Source organism: Ctenopharyngodon idella, chromosome 11 (genome assembly GCF_019924925.1).
Source record: "Ctenopharyngodon idella isolate HZGC_01 chromosome 11, HZGC01, whole genome shotgun sequence".
In the NCBI taxonomy this organism is placed as follows: Eukaryota; Metazoa; Chordata; class Actinopteri; order Cypriniformes; family Xenocyprididae; genus Ctenopharyngodon; species Ctenopharyngodon idella.
Window position 1 is genome coordinate 10624267 of NC_067230.1, and position 13193 is coordinate 10637459.

Genomic DNA, 13193 nt, shown 5'->3' on the forward strand with positions numbered 1-13193 from the left:
CACACACTGAAAACTGAGGCCCACACAGCATTTGATCACTGCAATTATAGAAATCATTTCACTTTTTTTTTTTTTTTTTCCTCAACATTGCATATCTAATCAGCTCCTGACAAACACATTAATTATTATTTGAATTATCACTCAGTAAGTCATTTAACCATGTATTACTGTCTTTGGAAGGCTTTCTTTCAAACACATTAAAATGTACAAATTTACAACCAATACAGGGATTCCCCAACATGACATGCAGGTAAACAAAATACATGTTTTTGATAACAAAGAATGGAATATATTTTCTTTCCTTTTGTATTTTTATATCAATATGGTACAAGATTATCCGTGTTGTTGTCTTATTACTGTCTTGAAATATTATATTTAATGTAATGTATACGGAAACATTTTCTGTATACTTGGACAGTTCCATTTTATAAATATGCAGCTTTTATGAATCATGCATTTTATTTTAAACAAAGTTTCATCTTTTTAATTATTAATCAAAATTTCACAGTATCTCGTAATTATTTGTAGAATATGCATTTTTCTATTTCTTAGAAAAAAAAATGAGCATGAAGACAATGAAAATTTCTATTTCGTTATTGTACATTTGACAAGTATTTGAGTTAACATGTTAAACGTTCTCTAAACCCAATAGTTGGACATATTTCATTCAGTTTTAGGTTTTAAGTTGATGAGGTCGGTGGTATGAGAAAAGAATCATTCCCACAATTCTGTCTTTTCAAATGTAGAACACAAAATAAATTTATTGAAAGTTTGAAGACTTTTTTTCATAATAATATTAAGATTACAAAATCCCTGACAAATGCCATAAATACAACATAAATTATTGCTACAAAGAATACTGTAAATACAATCATTTCTGTTGAATTGTATACATTTCTAATTGGCTACATTTACTGTAAATGCCAAAGACATTTAGTAGAATTTTTATATGAACAGTGAGCAAAGAATAACAGACATAAATGTGTTAAGCACAATTACAGTTTAGAAATATAAATAAAATATACCAGATTATTAAACTAAGTCCAAGCACTCCTGACAACGAGTGCCTGAAAATCATGCAGATGAAGATGAATTACAATTTACTCTGAGGCCTTTACATTGAGACTATGATACTGCTGTCATGTCAAGTCTTCTACATGATGCTGCATCTCTTGCATGTTTTGTCTCCTCAGACCACTCTGGCCACCTGTATTTCTGTATGTACAAACATACATATATTAAAAAAAAAAAAAAAAAAAACATACACACACAAACACAAACTAAAAACTTACCATTTAATCAACAGTAGGTTCAGTCTACACACAGAGACATGCAAGGAGAGACAGTATAGAGAGATAGATTAATGTGTAGAAAACCAAAGAATGGAAAAACTTGTGTCTTGGCAAATGTTGGTTTATTAGCTATATGATGACATACAGGAGCAGAACTGGGCAGTGTTTTGGCTTCAGGCTCAGCTGGGCCAATAGTCCGGTTTCTCACCAGAGTGTGAAGGACTGCAACAGAAAGATTGATGGATAGAACAAGAGAAAACTTGAACAGATGAGAAAAAATATAATGAAAAAATTAAACATTTATATTCATCTAGGCAAACAATGAGCTAACTTCAATCAGGGATGTCATTAAAACTATTTAATTCACCTTTAAATTGGAACTGAAACTAAGTTTTGCAGTGTGAATAAATAATGCTCCATTACTCTAACATTTATAATATAGTAATGCTTGTTAAAATGATTCAACAATTATGTTTATATTACATAATGTGTTAAATTGGTCTGGGTGATGGTTTGATCCATCTAAATCTGTTTGTTTCTCAGTCTCTATTTGGAATGTAACCTGCAGCTTGGTAATTGTCCACTTGCTGAAATGTGACCTCACTGAACAGAATTAATCCATGTGTTGTCTTATTCAATACAATGCTGGCCAATCACAGATGAATAGTGGCATAAAAAAGCTGTTTATATTTTATTTCAATTTATAATAAGTTTCAATGAATGTAATATTTTACTTTTTATTATTAGTGTGACAGAAGTTTTCATTAGGTGTGATCTAAAAATGCAGATGATTCACAATTTCAGATGTTTCACAGATGTTTCACAATCAGCCATTATCCCATGGCTGATATTTGTGCTTTTTGAGATCAATAGCCAATAACTATGTCCATTTAGCTGATTAACAGGAGTGTTACTGTTTCCTTGTGTCAGTTCCAAAATCTATGTATTGCTTTTAATAAAAATTCATTTTTTGTGTGTGTGTGTGAATTTAGATTAAATATTGCATAAAATAAGAATTTGTTTCATTTTAGCAATTTTGCATTTGCTGTCATAAAATTGAATTATGTACTTTATAGGGAAGTATCAGCATCGACCTTTGTAAAATATTGGTTGACTACCAATTTACTACAGTTGACTACCATAATGTAGTATTTTTCATCTTAAAATTTTTGACAGTTTATTTGAATATTAGGTAGACAGCCAAATGGCATTGTTAGCCTGTTTTGTCATAAACGAATAGATTTTCAAGTATACTCCATTTTATAGCATGTGAACACAAATGCTCAACACATGTGCACTAGAAAGTTTCATCTTTTTCCGTGTCTGTGCTATTTCTCTCCAATAGTTACGACTGATAAAAATGCCTTTTAAATTAGAGTTGTAGGTATATCTTTACCCCCTCACACAAGTGCTCGTCAACATTGGCATCTATTGTTGTTGCCATCAGTAGTTTGTCATTTTGTTCTGTCTTTTTCAACTGCAAAACAACTATGAATGTTCACGGTCTTGTCTTGGTCTCAGGACTCGGGATTTTATCTCAAGACCACAACTGTGGGGATATTACTAAATTGACAGTGCATTTTCTGATTTATTTGTTGACATCTGTGATTGGATGTAAAACTTCCTGCTTCAAATGCAATCAATAACTTTAATAAATTTCTAATTTGATTTCTCTTGTTATCAAAAAATGAGGGATTATGTCAAATGTCACCAAAATTAATACAAATGCCCACAAAATTCAAGACATGATTGCAAAAAAAAGTACTTGTATGAAATCATAAAACATGATATAATTATGCATTATCATAAGAGCAAAAGAGCTGTTTTCATGAATATGATCTTGGTCTTGTCTTGGTCTCAGCCCCTCAAAGTCTTGGTCTTGGTTTAGGTGGTCTTGACTACAACACTAATAATCAGTACAGAAAATTTTAAAGTGCATGTGTGAGCTGAGCATACAAAGTATCTGGCTGCACAAGTACAGTACATGAGTACTGTGCTGATGATGAAATTTACATCACACACAGCACCCATACCCTAGCATACACATAAAAACTGAAGTATATTTCAAGCTTTAGATGTCTTTCCCTTTATAAAAATTATGGAAATTAATGGTGTTTTGAAAAACCTCAAAAAACTGACAGTCTTATGTTGTATACCCTCTCTTGTGGCTTTCTCAGCTGCTGTCATGGCCTTCCCGCTTATATCGTTGACCATCCCATCTACTGTGGCTTCATGCTTCAGGAAAAATGGCCGCACCACATGCCTGTACAGAATCTGAGAACCATTCCAGGAGACCGGAGCCATGCACCATAACAGGAACAGGCACTAAACATCAACAAAGACATGAAAAAGGGCAAGTTAGAGTAAGTAACGGGTTATCTAGTGTGAAAAATTATCACTAATATGATCATACAGTTGTTCCTATTAAAGTTAAGAAACTGAAGCGGCAATGAGTTAAGAAAGTAGTTTGTTGAACTTTACAATTACCTTCCCAGAAAAAAAAAATTAAATAGTTTACTGTTATATGCAATAAAACAACAAAAAAATAAATACATACATAACAACCAGAGAATCAATCTAGATTGGCTTACTGACCTTAAATTATGTATTTTTTTACAGTTTATATTTTAGAGCCTTAGTATGCCTGTCAGCAAGGGGTTGAATAATGGGTTAGAGTCAGTTAAATAAAAGTGCTGGATCTAGTTGCAAGCAGTTTTGTTAATAATGATATCAAAATTACACTTCTTCAGGTTATCTGGAAATAAAAACACAGGAAACAGAACAACACCTGAGATGAGAGGTCTGTACCATCAAGTCAGTTAAGTTATCTTCGTTTATATAGCGCTTTTCACAATACTTATTGTTTCAAAGCAGCTTCACAGTGACAATTGGAAAATGAATTGACAGAGATTGTTTTGGATTTACAGCAGCGCTAAGAAACAATATATATATATATATATATATATTATCGAGCTAAAGTTGGTTTTTGATTGAATCACTTCTGTTGTAAAAATTGGTAATTATTACTTTAGGGGCTGCTTAAATGACACCTTTCCTACTGAAAACCGAATACCTTTAATGCATTCTTGCTGTTCATTTACGTGTTTAGTCTAGGTTTGCGTGTTTGAGTGTGTATGTGCGCAGAAGCTTGGTCTTTTTTAAAAAGTGATATTGCCAAATTACTTGTCTGGTCCGCATAATACAGAAATATTAGTTGTGTCTGCGGATCTGTGCGAACTGGAATAATTTTGATAACGTTTTATCTATACATAGGGAAAGGAAAGGGAAGGAGGCCTTCGCAGGGGGTAGTTTAGTTGAAACGTCAGGGCTGCATTATCATCATGTCTAGATGCAGATCCTTCATCTCATCTGGATACGGCCTGGATCTGGCAGGCTGTGGCAAACCTCGGGATAAACAGAGAGAGACTAATATTAGCGTAGACGCCATTCTTCTTATGATGTAGCAAGTACATCAGGTGTTATGGGAAGTGTTCCCAGTTCTGGCTGACCTAATCTATGCAGCCTAACAATTTACATGATTTGAATTATAGAGGTAGATAATGAGTTATGTGTATGCTAGGTTAAAGAGATGTGTTTTTAGTCTAGATTTAAACTGACAGAGTGTGTCTGCTTCCCGAACAGTGATAGGAAGACTGTTTCAAAGTTTAGGAGCTGAATAGGAAAAGGATCTACCGCCTGCAGTTGATTTTGATATTCTAGGTATTATCAACTGTCCAGAATTCTGAGATCGCAATAGACGTGAAGGACTATAATGCATTATAATGCATAATCCCCAGTACCTCGCTCAGGTACTGGGGAGCTAAACCATTTAGTGCTTTGCAAGTAAGTAGCAAGATTTTAAAATCTATACAATGTTTAATAGGGAGCCAATGCAGTGTTGACAGAACCGGTCTAATATGGTCATACTTTCTGGTTCTAGTAAGAACTCTAGCTGCTGCATTTTGGACTAGCTGTAGTTTGTTTAACAGGCGAGCGGAACAACCACCCAGTAGAGCGTTACAGTAATCTAGCCTTGAGGTCATGAACGCATGAACTAACTGTTCCGCATTTGTCATTGAGAGCATATGTTGTAGTTTAGATATGTTTTTAAGATGGAAGAATGCGGTTTTACAGATGCTAGAAACATGGCTTTCAAATGAAAGATTGGTATCAAAGAGCACACCCAGGTTCCTAAATGACGACGAAGACTTAACAGAGCAGCCATCAAAGTGTTAGACAGTATTCTAGGTTATTACGTGCAGAGGTTTGTGGTCCGAAAATTAGAATCTCTGTTTTTTTCTGAGTTTAGTAGTAAGAAAGTCATCCAATTTTTTATGTCAGCTATGCATTCCATTAATTTTGTGAATTGGTAAGTTTTGTCAGGGCTTAAAGAAATATAGAGCTGAGTATCATCAGCATAACAGTGAAAACTAACGCCATGCTTCCTAATGATATCTCCCAAGGGTAGCATGTAGAGTGGAAAGCAACGGTCCTAGTACTGAGCCTTGCGGTATTCCATATTGAACTTGTGATCGATATAACATCTCTTCGTTTATTACTACAAACTGATAACGGTCAGATAAGTATGATTTGAACCATGCCAATGCAATTCCACTAATGCCAACTCTAATGAGAGCAGTCTCAGTACTATGGTATGGTCTAAATCCTGACTGGAAATCCTCACAGATACCATTTCTTTCCAAGAAGGAATGTAGTTGCGATGATACTGCCTTTTCTAGTATTTTTGACAGAAAAGGTAGATTTGAGATTGGCCTGTAATTGACTAATTCTCTAGGATCAAGTTGTGGTTTTTTAATAAGAGGTTTAATAATAGCCAGCTTAAAAGTTTTCGGTACGTATCCTAGTGATAAAGATGAATTAATGATATTAAGAAGAGGATCTATGACCTCTGGAAGCATCTCTTTCAGTAGCTTAGTCGGTATAGGGACTAACATACATGTTGTTGATTTTGATGATTTAACAAGTTTAGAGAATTCTTCCTCTCCTATAGCTGCGAATGAGTTGAATTTTTCCTCAGGGACACTACGGTGCACTGTCTGACGTGATACTGTAGTAGACGGTTGCATGGTTCTCTCTCTAATATTGTCAATCTTGCAAGTAAAGAAGTTCATAAAGTCATTACTGCTGTGCTGTTTGGAAACATCAGAAGTTGAAGCTCTATTTCTCGTTAATTTAGCCAATGTATCAAATAAATACCTAGGGCTGTGTTTGTTTTCTTCTAAGAGATTTGAAAAATAAGTAGATCTAGCATTGTTTAAGGCCTTTCTGTACTCAATCATTCTCTCTCTCCACAAAATGTGAAAAATTTCTAGTTTTGTTTTCTTCCAGCTGCGCTCCATTTTTCTGGCTGCTCTCTTAAGGGCCAGAGTGTGCTCATTGTACCACGGCGTTGGATTCATTTCCTTAATCTTCTTCAAGCGCAAAGGAGCAACTGAGTCTAATGTGCTGGAAAAGTCAATAGTTTCTGTTGCAACATCAAGGTCTTCTAAGCTATCTGGTATGCTAAGGCGATGAAACTGATCAGTAAGATTAAATTTTAAAGCAATCTTTAGTAGTAGAAGTGATGTTCTACCATATTTATGGCAGGGTGGTGGTTTTGCAGGCTTGGTTAAATGTAGTATACACGAGACTAAATAATGATCTGAGATGTCATCACTCTGCTGCAGAATTTCAACAGCATCAATATCGATTCCATGTGACAATATTAGATCTAAAGTATGATTACAACAATGAGTGGGTCCTTACACGTGTTGTCTAACTCCAATAGAGTTTAGAATGTCTGTAAATGCCAATCCCAATGCATCTTTATCATTATCTACATGGATATTAAAATCACCAACAAGGATTTTTTCCGCAGCTAGTACTAACTCTGATAGAAATCAGCAAATTCTTTGATAAAGTCTGTATGGTGCCCTGGTGGCCTGTATACAGTAGCCAGCACAAATGTCAACTTACATAACGTTACATAAAGCACCATCACTTCGAAGGAATTATATTTGAAAGTCTTTTGAGTAATACTGAAGACATTACTATAAATTACAGCAACACCTCCCCCTTTGCCTTTCTGACAAGGATTATGTCGATAATAGTAACCTTGAGGGCTAGACTCATTTAAAGTAATGTAATCGTCTGGTTTTAGCCAGGTTTCTGTCAAACACAGCAAATCTAGATTATTGTCTGTGATAATATCATTTACAATAAGTGCTTTTGAAGAAAGGGATCTAATATTCAGCAACCCAAGCTTTATCATTTGTTTATCAGTATTATCTCTGGTTTTTTTTTTTTTACCATGAAGCCGGATTAGCTGGCTAGCCAAGTAAGTTTCAGATTAGTTTGCGCCAATCCTGGCTTTTAGGTACCATGAAAGTGACTTGGCTTTTAGTGGTGTTAACTTACGCTCCATGGCTAACCTGCTCTGGAGCAGGTTTTGTTCTGGGTAAGAGAACAAAACCAAAAATTGGACCAATTAAATGTGAGCACTGACACATTCAATGCAATAAAGTCACTCCCCCAGTTTTTCTTCTTCCAAATTAAAGGTCACTATATAATAAAACAAATATTTAACAATGACATTTTATATAATTATTAGATGATCTATATTATTATTAATCCATTAAACACAAGCAATTTTAGTTTAAGTTATTATTAAGCATTTAGTTTAAATGAATAATAATATATACAGATCATATGTAATATAAATAAGCTGCAGAATCAATAGATAACTCTTTAAAAATGACTACATGTGACCTTACATGTTTGAGTCTCTATCACTATATTTTATCAACTATATAAACTAACTTCACAAGTTTCACTTGCACTGATAGAGCAAGATCACGTCACGCATTCATGTGCAACTCAGGATCAAAGCCTGAGTTGACAGAGAAAGTTGATGATCAGCATCATGGTACCAACAAAGCCGGATTGGAGTGGTTTGGTTTTGTCAACTTGAAACTAATCCTATAACCCTGAGTTTGTTCAACTACCATCATGGTACAGGCCCGAGATCTGACAAAGACTGAAACGAACACAGGGCTATATATACACGGGGACACACTAGGGACCAAACAAGAGGATCAACAAGACACAGGTGTAACACATGAGGCCAAATCAAAAATCATGGCAACTGATGAACAAAGACGAATGAAACTGAACTGGGAACAGCGCAAATCTAAACACAAACATAGATCAAACGTGACAATGTTCACTTAAAAATTACAAACCCGATTCTAAAAAAGTTGGGACACTGTACAAATTGTGAATAAAAAAGGAATGCAATGATGTGTAAGTTTCAAATTTCAATATTTTATTCAGAAAACAACATAGATGACATATCAAATGTTTAAACTGAGAAAATGTATCATTTTAAGGGAAAAATAAGTTGATTTTAAATTTCATGGCATCAACACATCTCAAAAAAGTTGGGACAAGGCCATGTTTACCACTGTGTGGCATCCCCTCTTCTTTTTATAATAGTCTGCAAACGTCTGGGGACTGAGGAGACAAGTTGCTCAAGTTTAGGAATAGGAATGTTGTCCCATTCTTGTCTAATACAGGCTTCTAGTTGCTCAACTGTCTTAGGTCTTCTTTGTCACATCTTCCTCTTTATGATGCGCCAAATGTTTTCTATGGGTGAAATATCTGGACTGCAGGCTGGCCATTTCAGTACCCGGATCCTTCTTCTACGCAGCCATGATGTTGTAATTGATGCAGTATGTGGTCTGGCATTGTCATGTTAAAAAATGCAAGGTCTTCCCTGAAAGAGAAGAGACGTCTGGATGGGAGCATATGTTGTACTGGAACTTGGATATACTTTTCAGCATTGATGGTGCCTTTCCAGATGTGTAAGCTGCCCATGCCACACCCACTCATGCAACCCCATACCATCAGAGATGCAGGCTTCTGAACTGAGCGCTGATAACAACTTGGGTTGTCCTTGTCCTCTTTAGTCCGGATGACATGGCGTCCCAGTTTTCCAAAAAGAACTTCAAATTTTGATTCGTCTGACCACAGAACAGTTTTCCACTTTGCTACAGTCCATTTTAAATGAGCCTTGGCCCACAGAAAACGTCTGCGCTTCTGGATCATGTTTAGATATGGCTTCTTTTTTGACCTATAGAGTTTTAGCCAGCAACGGCGAATGGCACGGTGGATTGTGTTCACCGACAATGTTTTCTAGAAGTATTCCTGAGCCCATGTTGTGATTTCCATTACAGTAGCATTCCTGTATGTGATGCAGTGCCGTCTAAGGGCCCGAAGATCACGGGCATCCAGTGTGGTTTTCCGGCCTTGACCCTTACGTACAGAGATTGATCCAGATTCTCTGAATCTTTGGATGATATTATGCACTGTAGATGATGATAACTTCAAACTCCTTTTGCCAATTGACCTTATAAGTTGCAAATTGGTCCTCCAGCTGTTCCTTATATGTACATTTAACTTTTCCGGCCTCTTATTGCTACCTGTCCCAACTTTTTTGGAATGTGTAGCTCTCATGAAATCCAAAATGAGCCAATATTTGGCATGACATTTCAAAATGTCTCACTTTCAACATTTGATATGTTATCTATATTCTATTGTGAATACAATATAAGTTTATGAGATTTGTAAATTATTGCATTCCTTTTTTATTCACAATTTGTACAGTGTCCCAACTTTTTTGGAATCGGGTTTGTATTTTATGAACCCATATTAGCATTTAAACAAGTTAAAACACATTTATGTTCACATTATAAATAAACAAGTTAATTAAAATAAAATAATATAATAAATACACACACACACACACACACACACACACAGTGAAGGGAAGTGAGTGAAGGGAAAAGCATGCTATTTTCGTGCATGTATATTTGTCATTCTTATTAGTGTTTTTATTTTTTATAAGAAACACTATTTCTATTTATCTTAATTAAGTTTAGTTTTAATAATTTACTACTTCATCTTAAACTTGTTTTATTTCAGTAGTTGCCAAGGCAACATTTCCTATTTTTAAGTTTTTTTTTTTTTTTTTTTATCAATTAATTATATTATATCTTATTCCAGCTTTATTTCAATTAACAAAATAATTTTTAATAGATTTGGTTAAGAATTAAAGGCCCATTCACAGCAAGAACGATAACTATAAAGATAACTATAACGATAAACTTATTAGCGTCCACACCAGCGGATGATATCATTCTGTTTATTTACATTTGTTGTAGTACACGATACCAGGTTTATTAGACAACTAGATTAGAAAATCAGCCCGAGAACAGATGAAATGCAAAAAGATTTATTTATTTATTTATTTTTACATATGTGTGTGTGTGTGTGTGTGTGTGTATTGTTTTAAGAGTGTGGGGTTGTTAGTTATGTCGTAAGCTTCTTTTATCGTTTATCAACTAGGGAAAAAATCATTCTGAAAGTGATTCCAACGATATTGTTTCTCTGTGCCATTATCATTATAGTTGTAATGTGTACTGATATTCTTTTATATTTAGAAAGATTTTTAGAACTATATCATTATTTTTCTTGGTGTGAATGGGCCTTAACACCAACTGTAACAGATAATTCCAATAAAAAGATAAAAAATAAATTAAAAAAAAACATTGTGCATCTTTGATTGATGTTAAAAACAATGTTAAAACTTCTAAAAACTTATGCCCATGACCATTATTGACAAACTGACCGATGTCTAAAGACAGAGTTGTTCTAAAATAAACTGCTTGCCAAACAACTATTTAACCTTTTACATGGGGCATGACTAAGGAAAGCAGAAGTCTTTGTGCCAATTAGCAGAAGGAAGCTGGTAATAATTAATCCTCTTAAATCGGATATTAGTCAGAGAAAGCATCTGGCATTGTTCTACCTACCTTACATATATAGTAGAAAGGAAACCAGTGGAGAAATATGTCAGAGAAGAATTCACCCACACTGAAGAAGCCATAGATTACCCAATACGTCAGCCACTGTGTGTCATCTTCCTTATCAGGACTTTCTATGGCTTTGATACTAAAAAATGTAAATGGAAAAGGAATTTGAAAGATATGCCAGTTAAGACAAGTTTACTGCAACCAAACTCAAATACAACCACACTCAAAAACATAATAAACAATCAGTTAAGTTAAGACAACTATTGATTTGTGAAAAATCTTAAAAGGACATAACTCACGAGAAATATGCAGGATAAACAAAACCAATCAGATTACAGAGCAGAGAAGCACCGTATCCAAATAATAAATATGCTCCAGTCACACCTGCAGCACCTGTTGAGAGAAAAATACTGAAGATGTGTAAACTGCAGAATCACAAGTAACATTACTGTAATTAAGTCACTAATCAGGGGCAACTGTGTTTGAATGAGGCCTCAAATGTAATCTTTAACACAATGTTTTAACGTAGACAGCTTTTGAAACAAAACCATTATAAATCACAGCTGTATAATCGATTTAGATGTTGAGGAATGAAGGTGAATTCCCAGTAGCCTACTGTGTGTTTTAGGAAGGTGTACATACTTAAAGGAGAAAATTGTCCACAGACATTAGCTAGAGACAGTAGCCAACGTCAGACAAAATCTCAATTTGGGGAAGTTTTCATTTAGAAAAATTATAAAATAAATAATGTTTTTTTTTTTTTTTAAATACAAAAAGTTTTCTTCCATTAAAAACAAAAGGAAACAACTGCCATCAAGTCCGTGTATTGCCCTTAAATATTTAATCACACACATTGTGTGTGATCTATTATAAAATATAGGCTACATATGCTATTTATTATTGAAGTTGTTCTAACCAACTGAATTGTTTTCGCCTTTAATTTCTCTTTAGCAATGGTATTTGTCATTTTACACGCCAGCATAGCAACGCAGCTTCGACTGACCCGTGTCCACCTGTTACATCACTATATGAGTAGCTATACGGCCCCGGTAGCCTACTCTATATTTGCACAAAACACTTTATATAAAACATGAAACAGACTTTAGATAAAATTAGGACTTACCGAGCACTAAGTAACGTTTCTTTATGCCTGTTTTTTCTTCGACTTTATTAAGACAGTCAGTGACTATATTCTTCTCGTTCAAAAAAGCCTCAATGCGGTCCTTTATCTTAGTAAATATAGCAAACATCGTGGCTTAATAGGAAAGCGTAACGTTATGCTATTAAATAAAGGTGTATGATTGATAACATGGATGGTTGTGTCTTCTCTAGGTAGTTTCGCTGACTGAACAGATTCAATCCGCTTACTGTCAGACTGTCAGACTAGTGACGTGTCTGTGGGGAGGATCAAGACTCCTGACTGACAGCAAGGAGACTTAATGCTGCCTTCACATGCTGTCGGAATTATCGTAAATACAAGTTGTCTAGGTAAAAACTGCACATGAACGCCCTCCCATTTCGAGCTCGTAATCACGACTTCAGAAGTGGAAATTATCAAATTTCCGATAGCACGTGAAGGCAGCATAAATTTCTGATAGCACGTGAAGGCAGCATAATTAGGTACAAGACAGAGAAAATAGGGGGTATCTTTTAAAAATTAACTAAAATTAATTTAGAATATGATATCTGTGGTGAATTAAAAAAAAAAAAAAAAAAAAAAAAGAATATGCTATCAAGAGCTAATGTTTACGTTAGTTTGGTGAAGGTGCGTAGCCTACAACTGATTATGTGGCTGCAAATAATATGTAAACCTATGCATGTGAGTTACTGAGCAGTTGTAACCGCTAGGGGTCGCTGCTCACTTGGCATTGTGTCAGTTAGTTCTGCAACAGAAATCTGATATTGGAACGGTCCGTGTGCCTTCGGATAATTTATTTTCTCGTTTTTGTCTTCTAAACTGAACAACGAAGAAACCATTAATTTATCACATATTCGACCCTCCTCATGAGCATAAATAAACAAATCTCGA

The 13193-nt window shown here is 34.8% G+C and overlaps 1 protein-coding gene across 2 annotated transcripts; it reads right to left on the reverse strand.

Annotated features, from left to right (window-relative positions):
- Nucleotides 1-672: 672 nt before the first annotated feature.
- On the reverse strand, nt 673-13193 carry reep6 (receptor accessory protein 6). Of its 2 annotated transcripts, XM_051913482.1 has the most exons (7): nt 12288-13193; nt 11464-11557; nt 11165-11303; nt 3449-3617; nt 1438-1514; nt 1293-1316; nt 673-1215 (listed from the first exon to the last, which is right to left on the reverse strand). In XM_051913482.1, the coding sequence occupies exons 1-6, from the start codon at nt 12412-12414 to the stop codon at nt 1296-1298; spliced, it is 627 nt and encodes a 208-aa protein (XP_051769442.1). In that variant the 5' UTR covers nt 12415-13193; the 3' UTR covers nt 673-1215; nt 1293-1295. The 2 variants fall into 2 exon arrangements, with proteins under 2 accessions (XP_051769442.1, XP_051769441.1); XM_051913481.1 differs by having other exon boundaries at nt 673-1514.

Excerpts from the sequence above, each read along its gene's own strand:
- reep6 (XM_051913481.1), bottom strand. The coding sequence starts at position 12,414 with ATGTTTGCTATATTTACTAAGATAAAGGACCGCATTGAGGCTTTTTTG. Across the intron at positions 11,304-11,463 it reads GTTTATCCTGCATATTTCTC|TATCAAAGCCATAGAAAGTC; the intron begins GTGAGTTATGTC and ends TACATTTTTTAG. Across the intron at positions 1,515-3,448 it reads TGAGAAAGCCACAAGAGAGG|TCCTTCACACTCTGGTGAGA; the intron begins GTATACAACATA and ends TTTCTGTTGCAG.